The sequence below is a fragment of the Pomacea canaliculata genome, linkage group LG5 (assembly GCF_003073045.1).
Source record: "Pomacea canaliculata isolate SZHN2017 linkage group LG5, ASM307304v1, whole genome shotgun sequence".
Taxonomy (NCBI): domain Eukaryota; kingdom Metazoa; phylum Mollusca; class Gastropoda; order Architaenioglossa; family Ampullariidae; genus Pomacea; species Pomacea canaliculata.
Genome location: NC_037594.1, coordinates 13,092,984 through 13,107,853, shown reverse-complemented (window position 1 = coordinate 13,107,853; position 14,870 = coordinate 13,092,984). Strand labels below are relative to the sequence as shown.

At 36.2% G+C, this 14,870-nt stretch overlaps 2 protein-coding genes across 4 annotated transcripts in view; one reads left to right on the top strand and one right to left on the bottom strand.

Annotated features, from left to right (window-relative positions):
• The window catches only part of LOC112563659 (putative sodium-coupled neutral amino acid transporter 11), a 29,451-nt gene extending 26,171 nt beyond the window's left edge, over positions 1-3,280 (top strand). For both annotated transcript variants that reach the window (XM_025237859.1, XM_025237860.1), the window contains exons 12-13: positions 119-256; positions 1,080-3,280. In XM_025237859.1, coding sequence (XP_025093644.1) covers positions 119-256; positions 1,080-1,364 — 423 coding nt within the window. In that variant the 3' untranslated portion in view covers positions 1,365-3,280. The remainder of the gene's footprint in view (positions 1-118; positions 257-1,079) is intronic.
• A 329-nt stretch (positions 3,281-3,609) lies between these two features.
• Positions 3,610-14,757, bottom strand: LOC112563660 (coenzyme Q-binding protein COQ10 homolog B, mitochondrial-like). Of its 2 annotated transcripts, XM_025237861.1 has the most exons (6): positions 13,835-14,757; positions 9,500-9,626; positions 8,014-8,175; positions 7,427-7,619; positions 6,479-6,580; positions 3,610-6,289 (listed from the first exon to the last, which is right to left on the bottom strand). In XM_025237861.1, the coding sequence occupies exons 2-6, from the start codon at positions 9,580-9,582 to the stop codon at positions 6,125-6,127; spliced, it is 705 nt and encodes a 234-aa protein (XP_025093646.1). In that variant the 5' UTR covers positions 9,583-9,626; positions 13,835-14,757; the 3' UTR covers positions 3,610-6,124. The 2 variants fall into 2 exon arrangements, with proteins under 2 accessions (XP_025093646.1, XP_025093647.1); XM_025237862.1 differs by lacking the exon at positions 9,500-9,626.
• Positions 14,758-14,870: the final 113 nt, after the last annotated feature.

Genomic DNA, 14,870 nt, shown 5'->3' with positions numbered 1-14,870 from the left:
ATTACAATTAATTAATGTTCCACAAAATATACAGCCAAGAAGAACTTTCACATTTTAATCATATCCCTTGTCATGTCGCTGGCACTCACTGTTTTTCTTTCCCTTCTGCTCCAAAAAGGTAATCGAGAATGCTGTGTTTCCGTCACATCCACCAGCTCCTCTTTGGCGGCACATCTCAGTCACCATTGTCATCGTTTTTCTGACAGGAGTCATTTCGATGGCAACAGACTGCCTTGGCATTGTACTCACTCTCAATGTAAGTCCTTTTATTTACATGCAACAGGGATACTCAGCTGATTTGTGACACAGCGCAGCTAGGATATTGCAACAGTGATTTTATTGCCAACTTTGTATCTTCCACTTAATTGGGATGTTTGTTTGTTTAGTTTTGTTTTGTTTTGTGTGTGGTTTTTGTTTTTTGCTTTTTTTGTTTGTTTTGTTTTTGGTTTTTTTGTTGGTTTTGTTGTTGTTTTTTTTTGCTACTATATATTATGTTGGCCGCAGAATGTCTCTTTGTAAAACCAAGACTACAAGCTGCAGTCGCAAGGGAAGCAGTGCAAATCCATCGATATTATCACGGACATGTATAGGTGGATTGCTGTCTGTCTGCCAAGACCAACGCTTATCCGCTTGCTAAGTGGTCCGCTGTTAGTCTTGGCAAGCCTAAACAAAGAATGTGAATAAACCGGAAGCTTTGTCGTGATCTAATGCCTCGTTTTAGTAGTTAACTGGGGAAAACAAATCATCTGCCAGCAGTCCAGTAATACAAGTTCATGATATATTATGCATACAATAATGTACTACTGGTTCCACCCTGCTTGTGCTTCAGATTCTTCGGAAACTTAATAATACTATTTAGTTTTACAATGTAATGTTTCTTTGATAAACAGAGAGAGAGAGAACGCAGAGGATATTTGTTAATGCCGTATTGAGTACGTTTTGTATTCTGTTACCGCAGCCATTGAAGCATGCAAGAAAACATATACTCATATACTGAATATTAATTTTTAAAATTACTGAGAATGTCACTATTTTTAGCATTATCGGTGCATGTCAAAACATTTTGTCCAATTCTGCAGGGTGTGTTGGCTGCCGCCCCACTGGCCTACATTATTCCTGCCTGCTGCGTGATGAGGCTACGGCAGGAGGCTCTCCTGTCACGAAGTAACATCGGGCCCATCTTGCTGGCAACGTTTGGCACGCTGGTGGCGGTCATCGGCTTCATCATGGCCCTTGTTGACTTGGTTAGTGGGGTCAGCACCTGCTCACATGGGGCTGAACCCAGCTACTGCACGCCCATGAATGACAACAGCAGCATCACAACTACTTTTGTCCCACTACACTCTTCACAGCTGGCCGTTTAACCATGTGTCAGTTGCTGAGGCCATCTAAGCATATCCATATTGATACAAACTGAAAGGAGATTCAAAGGCCCGTGTGTGCGCATGTTGCCGTTACAGATATTTACATGTGATGCGATCTCAAGAGTTGTGTAACCGAGATGAGCACAAGCAGCGCTGACTCTGTACAATGGGAAAGAAAGTTTTTTTTTCTCCAAAGGAGATATCCCTCCCCTAATAGCTGTTTCTTTCGTGAAGATGTCCTGAATGTTGCATTTTCTTCCACTGTTAAATTTGGATAATACCAGTCAAACTATTTTGACAGCTATTATGTATTTCACATGAAAATGATTTCCAAAATTAGTTCCAAAAGTTAAAAAGTTTAGGTCAGTAAATTTGTTGAAAATGGATTACATAACCTATGTTAGCTGAAAAACACTTGATGGATGTCACAACCTTTAATTTCCTGTGGACTTAAAATTTTCTACATTCATTGAAAAATCAATTTTTGTCCACATATGCCAGAGACTGACCTTAGAGATAAGGTGGTCATCAAAACATGGTACTGGTGCTGGTTTTATCTTTCTTCTGTTCCCTTTCAGACTGGGTGAAGAGTGATTTTAATGAATATCTATGGGCTACGGCTACCACCTACCTATTAGTAGTAATGGAAACAGGAGTTCTATTATTTGGGAACAGGGTTATATTTGCAGAATTTTGGGTCCATAAAAATGCAGCAGAATTGCCACCATAGAGCTGATAACCTTAAATGTGGAGCAGAATTTCTATTGCCCTTGGTTATTTTGTTGGTTGTAAATGGTCAAGACATCTATGGCTAAAACAATGCAGACTTTAACTCTTTCTTTTCCTAAAAATTCCTAATTTCTGTTAACATTTTGGCAGGACAAAACCCCTACAGCATTTCTGGGTCCTCTCTGATGTTGCTTTTTTTGATGTTTAACACCAACAAATAATCTACTTCTAAAGCTTTATGAACTTTTCTTGCTGTGTGTAAGCTGTGATGGACTTCTTGGTGTATCTGACTTAAAAGTTGTTTACATAATCAAATCATTTTCGTTTAATCAATGTTTTAATATTTCTTCTCTTGTTAATCTTTGAAACCAATGGTCTTGTCAACATCCATTCTAGGTTATGTTTGTGTGCGCGCTTGCAAGTGCGTATACATGTATGCGAGGGTGTATGTGTTGTGCTTTTTTCTTCTTGAGGTAAGTTCCACAATTCTATTACATTGGTCATTTGTTATTTCTAAATATTACACGAGTAGCAAAATTGAACATTATAAACTTCAAAAATTTGTTCAGACATAAAATTTCTTACTTTGACCCATCCCTAGATGAAATGGGTTAATCACCACCCCACCACCCCCCAAAAAAATCTGGTTGGAACAGGAATCATTTAATCTGAGCGATTACCAGTGTGAAAGCTAAAAGTCGCCTTAACTCCACTGATCAAAATGTTTATGTATTTTACCTCCACCCACTTTTACAGCCCTATCTGACTTCTCTGAGTACTTGTTACGCTCAATCAGCTTTCTACATTTTTAATGTTTGTTGTGGCTATGTTTAAATGTTAATGCTGGAACATGAATTCCTCACAGATCTTTTAGCTGATTTGTTCATCTATTTGAAAAAAAAAAGTTTATTGTAATGCCAGGTTCCATGATTTGCTGATTCATGTCTCATTTTTTAAAGCTTTTTAATCTTTCATGATTTTAAGCTGCTAGACAGTGGCTTCAAGCCCCTTGCTTTTTGACTGTGATCTTTCAAATGGGGCAGGTCTTTTTTGTTGTTTTTTGGTGTCCTATATTCATGTAGTTAACATGATCCCATTAGAAGCCTGCATGACTGGAAAAATGTAAATATGAAAGATTCACCTAAATGTGAAAAAAATGAAAATAAATTTCAGTGCCATGATTATAACTTTTGCATTCATTATTTCTAGAAGCAAATTCCATCATGGAAATTATGATGTGAACAAGTTTTTAACCCATTAATTTTATGAAAAACTTGTACCCTTAATATCTTCCTAAATATTTTTAAAAGCTTTAAAGTTCCACCAGACTGGCTGACAAAAATAAAGACTATTTTTAAAAATCATCTTCTATTCTCAGCATACTAGCCTACAAACATCATCATGCACCAAAGGTCAAATCAATTTGTGTGTGTATGTGCATGTGAAATATTTACTGCTTTGTCAGAAATTGTTCTATTCAAAGTATGTTCTAGAATAGTAGAAACAAAGACAAAAATAGGATTGTACAATCATTTAATCAAAGCAGTGCTCAAAATCAGTCTTAATTAACTCTAAGGAAAATGCACTCCTACTTTGAATATCTGCAGTCAACAGTTGTTTAGTTAAAATAGCGATTCATAAAAAATGTGACAACCATGTTGCACCTTTAACATGTTGGATCCTATTTTACTGTATAATAAGTCAGTGCACCTACAGCAAGAAGCAATCTTGAGGTGAGAGGTGGCACAAGAAAAAAACAGTAAATCACATGAATGCTAAAAATATGTTGAAGTTGCTCTATTGTGCAAAAATTACTACCATCATTTTACATATATATAGATGCCCCAACTAATTAAACTAAAGAAGCTATGTAGAGGTGTCTCTAGGTAAGAAGAAAAATAAATATTTCCAGGATTATGTACAAGTTATGCTCAAGTATTAAAAAAAAAAATCCACTCATCTTCATGAAGGACTCCTGGTTCTCCACCCTACTGTATATCAATATCTCTCAATTTTTCTCCCTCATTCTCTCTCGCAAACACACATACAGAACAACGAACATGTAATACCCAAAAAGCTTTAAAAATTGCAGTAAGAAATATACTTTTAAAAACATCTTGTTCACTCCCATAGCATATTTACTTTAGATTATATTGGAAGCATCTATCAAATACAGACTGAGAAAAAATTATCTTTTTTTTCAAGTAAACCTTGACATGACATACGCAATTACAAATGAAAATATACCATGCTGACTTGCATCACTCACAATCACCAAAATAAACCTTGAAAAAAAACTTTGATCACAATAGTATTTTGCTCTCTTTGACATAGAGAAAAATTAAACGCACGGTTATCCAACATGCACTTTTTGTGAGCTGTTGCACAAACGCAACAAGTTACTGACAAATTATCAATGCAACAAATACCAGTGATCATTTCATAAAATTATGAAAGTTCAAATAAATGTTTGTTTCACATTTCCCATGAACAATCATATCACACGTATCCCTAGCCCTATTTCTTTACTAAACAGTATTTCTTAATTTAAACAAATCACTTGACCTATGGCTAAGCCATAGAAATCTTGATAAATGTTATTCTTTCTCATTTAACATTAACATTTTACAGCTGATACTGACAGAAGCCTAATGGTAAAAGGTGGTCAAACAAGAATAAGTTCTCAATTATAAGCTTTAAAAATGCTTTCGTGTCATGGGTATTTCTTATGACCAAGTTACTATTCCTTGCTTTGTGGTTGCTGAAACCTTTTGAAACAGTTGAAAAGAAACACACAGACATTAAAAAAAAAAAATGTGCTGGAAAACAAAAACAAAGTCCTGAGACTCATGAGTTACAAAAACTTACTACAAAATTATAAAGTTTTAACAAATCATGGTATATTCTGATATTAGTTAAAAGCCATTAAGTTCGAAAACATAACTATTTGCTAAAGAACTAGATTTCCATCCAGATTATTAGCAAGCTATTGAGAACAATATCCTTTACATCAAAGTAAGCAACTCCATACTTATTCTTAAGTTGAGATGATCTCCCTTAAAATTTGTGAGCCTCCAGCAAACAAAGCTGCCAGATTTTTAATAGGATTGCACTCAGAATTCTCCTCTTATCTCTTTCTCCCACACACACAGACATGCATGAGCTGCTCCATCATCAGGAACAAGGTATTGAGAAATTGTTATTCTCAGCTTAGACTGGACTCTTGCATGACATACTTTATTATCAGGTTTATCAATTAAATTTTTTTTGTGGACTGTTAAGTTTGACATATCTTCTTTTTTCTGATGCTGCATAAGAGAAAGCGTGTTGATATTTACTTTTTGTCTATTACCATAGATTCATGCACACATACATTTTCACTTATATATATTAACATCTATGCCTGTTGCATAAGCCAAAATCAGTGACAGAAAAGGTTTTAAAATCTTTTAAGCTTAAATCCTACATTTTACTCCATGGTATACTAAAAATGGTAAGTTGAGCAAATGTCAAAAATCCACTTACCAGCTGGAAGTGAATTACGCATGGTTTTACAGAATTTTTGTAGAAACCTATTGGCTCTAGTCAATTTAAGCACTTCCTAATTCCAGAAACTGTGTGCCAACATATATCAAAAGAACAGTTAGTAGAAAAAATTAAGCAAAACCTAGCTAACATTACAATACTCTGTTATTAAAACTCAAGTAAAAGCTTGAAATAAGTGCCACAAATAAGCTATGGGAGTGAGCACCTGAGAGTATACAGACCTGCTACCTCAGGCTGGACTTTCTTGATGATCAAGACTTATCATCATGGTTTCAAACAATCAGAAAAACTTGGAAACAATCACCCTTTCCACTTATCACAGCTCAACTATGCAGATTCTGTACATTACAAATGTGCCTAGTATCATGCATTCTGTTGTCATCCCTCACCTAAAACCACTTTCACTCCCAACAAGAACATTTTTTTCAACACTCCAGACAAAGGAAAAATAAAATCTGCCTTTTTATGCTAAGTTATGGGTATCATCAAGAGTTGTACACAATGATTTTGGGTTTTTGAGTCTTAATAGATTCTGGCCCATGAAGATAATTAGCACGTTTTAAAAAAGCGTTCACCATAGTCTTGACCACTTCATCAAAGAAAATCTTGGACAATTGTGAGTGCAGAGCAGATCTGAACTCAAAAGAAACCTGCACATAGATTAATTATATATTCTGTCAATATTGTGTTTAGCTTCATGAAACAAAGAGAAAGACTGTTATAATTTTGTAAAATACAAAAAAATAATAATTTACAAATAAATAAAAAGTTATCATTGTCATTAATGTCAATCAGTTACCAAAAAGAAACAAAAGCAAATACAATCTGCATTAACTTACCGAAAAATCCAAAGTACAGGTATTAGGATTGTCTGGTAGACCCGGACTAAAGCGCCAAGTGGTCAGAAGATGTGTGAACAGTCGTCCCTCTGTACACTCAGACTGAAACGTGGTTTATCAAAAGTAAGTAGATTAAATAAAGGCTAACTAGACACACATTTTGTATTGAACGAGCTCTTCATCTTTAATATCATGAGACCAATCTCTCTTTTATTATTCCTTAGCTGACTGGTTTAATCCTTAAAAAAACTGTGCCCAACAGATGTAGTGTCATTTCTAATGTTCTTCCATTAACAATTTTCTTTTAAATGTACCATCATGCATCAAAATTATTAACATTAAAGTCTCATCTCTATGCTTTTCTAACTTTTTCAAAAGCTGTAACTTCCATCTTTTACTAAATATGAAGTGCAAAAAATTATTTAAAAATCTTGTCCCAAAAAACCCCAGTAAGCATATGAATTTGTAGGCAAATGGCTTTGCATACTATAACCAGGTTTTTTTTCTCCCATCTTCTACATAATGTTCTGAGAAATGTGTATTAAAAGTAATGTAAACAATCTCAACTATACTAATCTTTTTTAATGTCCAGAATCTACACAGGACAGCTTGCAAGAAGCTAATATGCAAATATTCACAGAAGATGAATATCAAAATATCAGCGGTGCTATTGATATAAAATGTTCATAAATTTTAGCTTCCCAAAAATATAGCGAATTCTATCACTAAAAAAGTGCAAAAGGTTCACAGACTACAACATCTGCTAGTTTATTATTAATGCATAAAATTTCATTGCAGCATGGACAAAAATCAAATTCTGAGACTTCTTTTGGACTGTTGCTTGTTTCTTGTTGTTGTTTTTTTAAGATGCTTTCATATAGATTGCAAAGTTAACTATTCACTTGTCTGCGCTTCTATAATCCATGCATGCATTTGTTGGCAGCTTACTTGAACAAGTCGTGGACGAGCAAGTGTGATGCTGGAGGTGTACCGCTCAACCAAAGGAGGAAAACCAACCTCTATGGTGGCCTTGCAATGACCTGGTCGCTTACTGAATACATTGGAGCTGGTGCACCAAGGCACAAATTCTTTATAATGGTCAACTTCAGCCACAACATCATACATCTGCTCCATTGAATACCTATAAGAAAATGATTACTATATGAGCATTCTTTTAAAGCTGACTACAGCAGTAAATTCTTGCAGCCAAAAGCCTTTTCTTTATACAAAATGGACAAACTTGTTTTTTAAAAAACCACAACTAAGTTCAAATTCATTTTTGATCCATTTTGATTTAGAACCCAGCAGCATATAATCACATTACCACAACACAAAACAAGATTGAAACAAATGAAAGAGCATGTTAGTTAAAACCACAGACAAGTGACTAAATAAGCTACCATTCACTGTTTTCTTAGTTCTGATGAAGTAATGAGAAGCAATTATTATTGCCCTCATAATAATTATACAACAGTAAGATTAAGAAATATCAACATATTGCTGAAAAGTGGAAAAAAAAAAGAAAGAAAAGATACCCCAGGATTCGACGTTCGGAGTATTCCTTTCGTTTGCCACCTTGTGCAAGGGGGTTGAATTTCTTGGGTAAAGAAAACAAAAATCGACAAGGTTGTTCCCGACATGGTTTCTGCCCTGAGGGAGATAATTCAAAGTTTTGGGTTGACAACGAACGTATGCATCTGCAACAAAAGAAAACCAAACCAATAAAGTATTAACACCAAATGCTTCAAATTCTCTATGTTGGTTATTACTTTCAACTATAATTAAAAAAAAACCACCTTGTCAAAAATGTGTGTGCAAATGTTCTGCATGGAATGATCTGGGTAAGACAATGTTGGGCTGGAAATAATTGTATTAATGCTTGCTGCTCTCCTAGTTCTATGCTGACCAGTTTAAAAGTAACCAACATATTCAATATTGACAAAAAGATGCCATATTCACAAATTTACAAAAAAAGGCTGGAGTTTTACATTTTAAGCAAATGTTTCAGTATAAACATGCTGTCATAAATAAAACCCTTTTGTTGCTATACTGTAATTTTTAAATGTGAAAAAAAAATGATGTTCTTAATAATTCTGGTCTAATGAAACATTGTTATTTTCTATACATGATTGTGAAAGGTCTAAAACAACTCACTTCAGCTCATGACCATTTTTTTCAAGTATGGAACCAGTTAATACACAAACTATATTTATCTTCTGACACCAAGCTTCTTCTTGTCCCACTTAGTATGACAAATTAAGACCTACAAGGTTTTCTCTTACCAAGCCCCATTAACTTGCAACAGATTATAGCCATTGGCTTTCATCACTCTGGTTTTCTTACAATGCATTTTTCTTCAAAACATACTTTACCGAGATCTTGCCCTGATAATGAGTGTGCATAACATGTGTCTGTATTTACTTTGTATACCAGCAGGTGTGTTTGTTATAGAACTGAACATGTATGTAACATGTGAATATAGGTGCATATCTGTTAGTCGGATCTACGTGTATATGTATAGCTTTTCCTCAGTTATAATAATAATAAACAACTATCCTGCAAATTTCGTATAATTATCCCCATCATTTCAAGATTTGCAAAAGGTCAGTTCGGTTTATTGATATTCGAAATAATTCCACAAATTTGGGAATCGCATCTTGATGATTGTTGAAAACATTAGTACTCAGGTTATATTAATGATGGGCAACTCTAGTCTAAAAGTTTGCTACGTCGATATTCCCTTTTCCTATCGAAAAATAAATTATCCAAGTCAACGGTTCCATGCACTTTTCCTTTATTTGGGTTTCCTCTAACTTACGAACGCTGTACAGACTATCTAGGAGTATTGTTTATCTTTAGATCATTAGAAATCTCCTTCAAACCTACAGCAACATAATTCTTAAAATCCTTTGCGCTAGGCATTCGTCCACGACTATCGTTAAGTGGGTCAACAATAGTTCGTTATGCCGACAGACTTCCAGCTTCAGGGAAGTCTAAATATTCGTACTTCAGGTTTCTTACCTAATGTGAAAGAATCGATCTTCATTCTTCACATTACATAGAAAACGCACTCCATGCCGGGTTGTCATACGTAAGTGTGCCATGTCCTGTGCCCGACTTTCATGATTTTCGATGACGCATGGGATATCTGTTTGGCGTAATTGAAAATTAAGAATGGAACTTTAGAGAAACAAAATACATGTGTTAAGTGGCTGTTGGTGGAAAAAAATCGGCAGCAGATAAATACTTGTTTCGTAGCATATCGTTGCCATGGAGAAAATCACGAGGAATCGCTCTCTGTACAATCTACGTCAAACGAGACGTCATTATAATTATGTACTACCCTCGACTTCCCTCCCCTTCCCCCATTAATCCTACTCTTCATGCTCAAGCAGACCTTATCACTCATTTACTGCGTAAACTGTATGAAAGCGTGCGAAAAATGGTAAAAAATGACAAAATTTTGTAACAGTAATTAAGATCGAAGTGTATTTTGGTGAAGCGTTCGGGAAAGGAAATCGAAATTCTGATCAGAAAAAGTTAATACATGTACATGTATATATATAGTCAGCTTAAATGGGACATCAACATGGACATGATCCTCCCTAGACGCCAACAACGTCGATCTTGTACCTCCTACGGAAACTCAGATCTTTCTTTGTCAGTTCTGTCATCCTCACTCGGTTCTGTCACGAACTAATATCCTATACACGTCCTTGGTTCTATCAGTCCTTCAGTGAAAGTCTCATCACTTATTGGGTTCCACAGACTTTCCCTAGGGAACAGGAACAGTCTTGTCTCCCTTGTTAAAACAGTGTAGGGTCCAGTAATCCGCGAAATGCTTGGATCCCAATTTTTTGACACTATGAATCTAAGTACATACCTGGACATGGCCTCTCAAACACTCGAGACAGGTGTTGATAGCTGTCATTTTGAATGTTCGTGGTTTGACATACTATGCACTATTGCGGATTACATATTTTAATGCTGGCTTATAACTTCAAAGAGGTATTTATAGAAGATTAGTCTTACTCTTTTATTTATCAATAAACAATAAAATAACTTACAATTAAATTCGAATATTAATCTGTTTTATCCACGCTGAGTGTCAGCATTATGAAGGCCGCCATTGATACAGATTCACACCTGACAAAGCTAATATAATAATAAAAAATGCAAAATTTCTAAAGTGCAGTTTGTGAAGAAGGTACATGTATTCAGGGCAGCCAGCAAGCAAGGAGTTGCAGTAATCAAGTCAGGATAAAACAAACACACAGATAAGAGTGTTGGTAGCGCGCGTAGACAGAATATATGACGGATGGCGCTGATCTTGCGTAGTTCATAATAGGCAGACAGACAGCTGTAACTTGCTTAGCAAGATTCGTGTCTGCAGCGACAATGAATCCCAGATTCCTGATGGAGGACCCAAAGGTGATGTTGGTTTCGCCCACCTTGATGTGACTTGGTCGACAAACTATCGAGTGAAGATGGATTCCTTCTTCTCGAACATAGGAGGGCTTCCGTTTTATCATCGAGTTTAAGTTTGTCCCCATTCAGTCTTTGACTTCATTAATACAGACTTCTATGGTGCTGGTAGCAGAGTGAGACTCAGCCGGTGGAGTGGAGCACTACAGCTGCGTATCATCAGCATATGATTGATGAGAAACGTTGAGAGACTGGATGCAAGAGGAAAGTGGCTTCATAATGAATGAACAGAACTGGGCCAAGTACTGAGCCTTGAGGGATTACAGAGTTAATAGAAATGATTGTGATGAACATTTTTTTTTCCTACTCTATCCTTCCAAGCCGGAGCTGTGTTTGGTACCCTGCTTTGGAATTTATCACAGCAAACTTGCCTACTGGCAATAGAATATTTCAAAGCGTGGTACGTACAATACACAGGTCCGGCAATGGCATCCAGAGCAGCAGAATGTGGAGAACAAGATCTTATGTATGAACGTTGAATTTGTTTTTGAAATGGCAGTGATTGTGACTTGTGTGAATGAACTACAATTACTACATGAACCGTTGAGACAAACTTACCTCACATTTCTCATGACAGTTCCACGAGTTAGTGAAGACAGGAAAATTTTTGTGAGAAATGAGTTGAAGTTTTCAACAAACAGTAAACACTGAACTTATCTAGGATGTTTTTCACTTTATGTACAAAAAACACAGTGGTGAAGTCAAGAATTACTTTGAGTACTTGAGTGTGTGCGACATTCTTCTTGGGGATCAATGAAGTTGTATTGCATCCTAAATTAGTTGCACGTGTAATCACAACTTACCCGTAATAGCTCAAGATAAGTGCTATAAAAACGTAAATTATTAACGTATGGTTTTGAATATGCTTGTATGTTGTAGATTAAAGGTTAAATGAATAAAATGCATCCACATTTTCTTCGGTGTGCAACAGGTCTCTCTCTCTCTCCGAGACAAACACACAAACTCAAATACACCGATCACAATGATTCTTTCCTTTTTATCAGACAAGTGCAGTTTCAAAATGTTTGAATCATAAGTGATCTTCAGCCATTTCATTATTATTCATCAGTGTCGTAGGCGTTTCCTCAAAAAAGACACTGAGGCAAGAATGTGAACGTAGCTCACTGTCAGCATGAGGTCCCCCACCCCCTAATCTCACTATGCCACTGTTCATATAACATAAATGGCAAAACCCAATCAGTAATCAAGATAAAAAAAACTTGCGGATTGATAGACCTTTTTCCTTATTGCTTTCATAATCTTTAATCAACTGTTGCTGTACCAGTACATATTTTCCTAAATTTATTATTTGAAAAAATCGAAAGCACATATAATGCTATCTCAAATGTGCAGACATATTTTGCAAACATTAATAGAAAGATCATACAGAAATAATAAATTTGACATATTAAGACACATGATCAGTGCAATAAATTTAATGAAGTGGTAGTTATGTTTGGGGGAAGGAGGTTTTCATTCACTTTCTTCTGGCTGTCGCTATTACGGTTAAAAAAAGAAACAACCTACAGCACAGCTTGTCTGATTACCGTAACACTAGTGCTATCATGATGAAGGTTCTGTGGGTTTTTCTTTCATATCTTTTTTATATCCCTAATTAAAACTATACTGAATTAATCACATTTTGTTTACAGATATTGGCAAACTATATATACTATTATGTGCAGCCATTAGGAAATATCCCCTTGCAAAGTAACCGCTTTGCACTTACAATCCACACAAAGAACGAAATTCTTATTGCATGCGGGAAAGTGGTGTCACGACTGTCTAATATTATGTAGTGTACCGTATGTGGCTGTTGTTAGGTATGCCATGAGATTCCATAGGACAATTTTCCCTTTTCCTTCTCCACAATAAAGCAATACTTTTAATGACAAAAGAAAGCATTTTATAAACGAAACATAAAATATTCCTGAAATGTGCTTTGCGAAATCAGAGCACCGCAATAAGCTGACCACATCAATTATAAACAGTCTCACCAGTTCCCATTTCGCTTAGTCAAATGCTGCGATATAGATGCTGGAATAGAGTTTACTAAGTTTTTTCTTCAGATGAAAACATCTACAAGGTCACGGAGTGATTGGCTTGTAAATAGTATCTACGTACGAGGAAAAAAACTAAAAAACTAAATGCAACTTTAAAATTACGTGATAACTGGAACAATGAGGAGCTAGCAGTATATGCTGCATGTTGGATAATTTGACCACAAAAAGTGGCAGTCATGATAGCAGAAAAATAGAAGAACATAGCCTATATGCTTTCCTTTTAAACAGAGGGAGTGAAACGTTCATGTTGGCTTAACATGGACATAGCACCACTAATCAACAAAGATTAACGAGTGGACAGAAAAGCGTGAGCAGGGTGTAACTGGCGGAAGTTGTTGTCCATCAACAGGCGGATGCCTTGAGTAGCGAGGACTGACAAATACGGATAAATTAAAATATCACCTACGGATCCGCATTTGCCATTATGCACGATGAGCTAATCTAGGCACGGTCGCAGATTCCGTCCTGATGATAAAGAAAATGGTGCCCAGCTTGTTTCGGAAAAACTTCTCTGAATGATGAAAATATGTCGTCTTAGATTGGGACTAAGTGAAAAGTTGCACCTTCACTTCTGCTAAAACAGATGGATTTTACCTTCATTTGACCCTCCCTCATATAATGTTCTACGTATTATACTACTGTAAATCAGCATCTAGCATTAATTTCGGGTGTTTCTTTGTTCCTTGAATTTGAAGCTCTTCTTCAATTTTGTTGTCAGCATTTATTCTACCATTTCTTGGGTAGTAAACCCATTGGAATCTGTAACCGACATGCGTGTCGTATGTGTAGCTAAACAGATAAGACTCACTGTTTCAGGTTCATCGTGTCTGTGCTTCTGATCTTCCTTCGATCCATTCCTCCTCGAGTCCTGAGGTGAGTGGCGGTGGCGCTAGCAACTAAGGCTATATCACGGCAAACAGATGTCCCATGCAGCGTGCCCGAGTCGACAACTGAACCCAGGACAGCCAGCCCTCACTGTACTGGTGACATGAGCTAACCGTTGCGCCACCGGGCCGCCCTACTTTTAAGATGAAATGACGTCAATGCCAGTGACCTTTTTAAAAACTACGGAGATATCAGTGATGTCAAATTTGTGTATTTATGATAAGCCGCCGGTAATGCGTAATGATGGGTAATATAAACACGACATAAAGATGCTTCTGAGCAAAATTCAGAAACCAAATATAATCTATGTATTTTGCGTATGAGAATATGGAAATTAAGCATAAAACGACGTGGATTTGCACAAAGCACAAAAAATGCACAGACAAAGAAAATTGTCATCAAAGCTTCCAGCATTTTTCCTACACCTAAACATATGTTCTGGAAGTAAAAATTTCACCCTCAGTTCAGCTGCTCAACAGGAAGTGTCGGTTCTGTGTGTGTGTGTTGGGGGTGGGGGTGGGGGAGGGGTGAATTTCTGATAGTTTTAGATGCAAGATTGCATTTTGAAAAATTGCGTTTTGTTATTTCCCCACCTGCCATCTTTTAATTAACACTTGTTCTGTTGGGTTTTTCTTTTTTCATAACTGAGCACACTTTCCTAAAGTTATAATTGTCTACTTGCACTTTCGACAGCTGACGTTTTCTGCGCCTCTGTTGTTATATGCTCTTGTGAGGTCAAGCTAACCTGAGGGGAAGTCACTGCTGGTGAGCTGTGGCGTTTTTATATTACTGAAAAAGCTTTTTCTTTAGCAATTCTGACTTAAAGGCAAGTGCCATAAATAGGTTCTTGTGCAACATGCTTTTACTTTGATTTGATCTTTAATGTACTTTATTTTCTCTCATCCACTTTTAGTCACCTGCCGTATTTTTCCCTAAAAATATGATTGATAAGGCACATT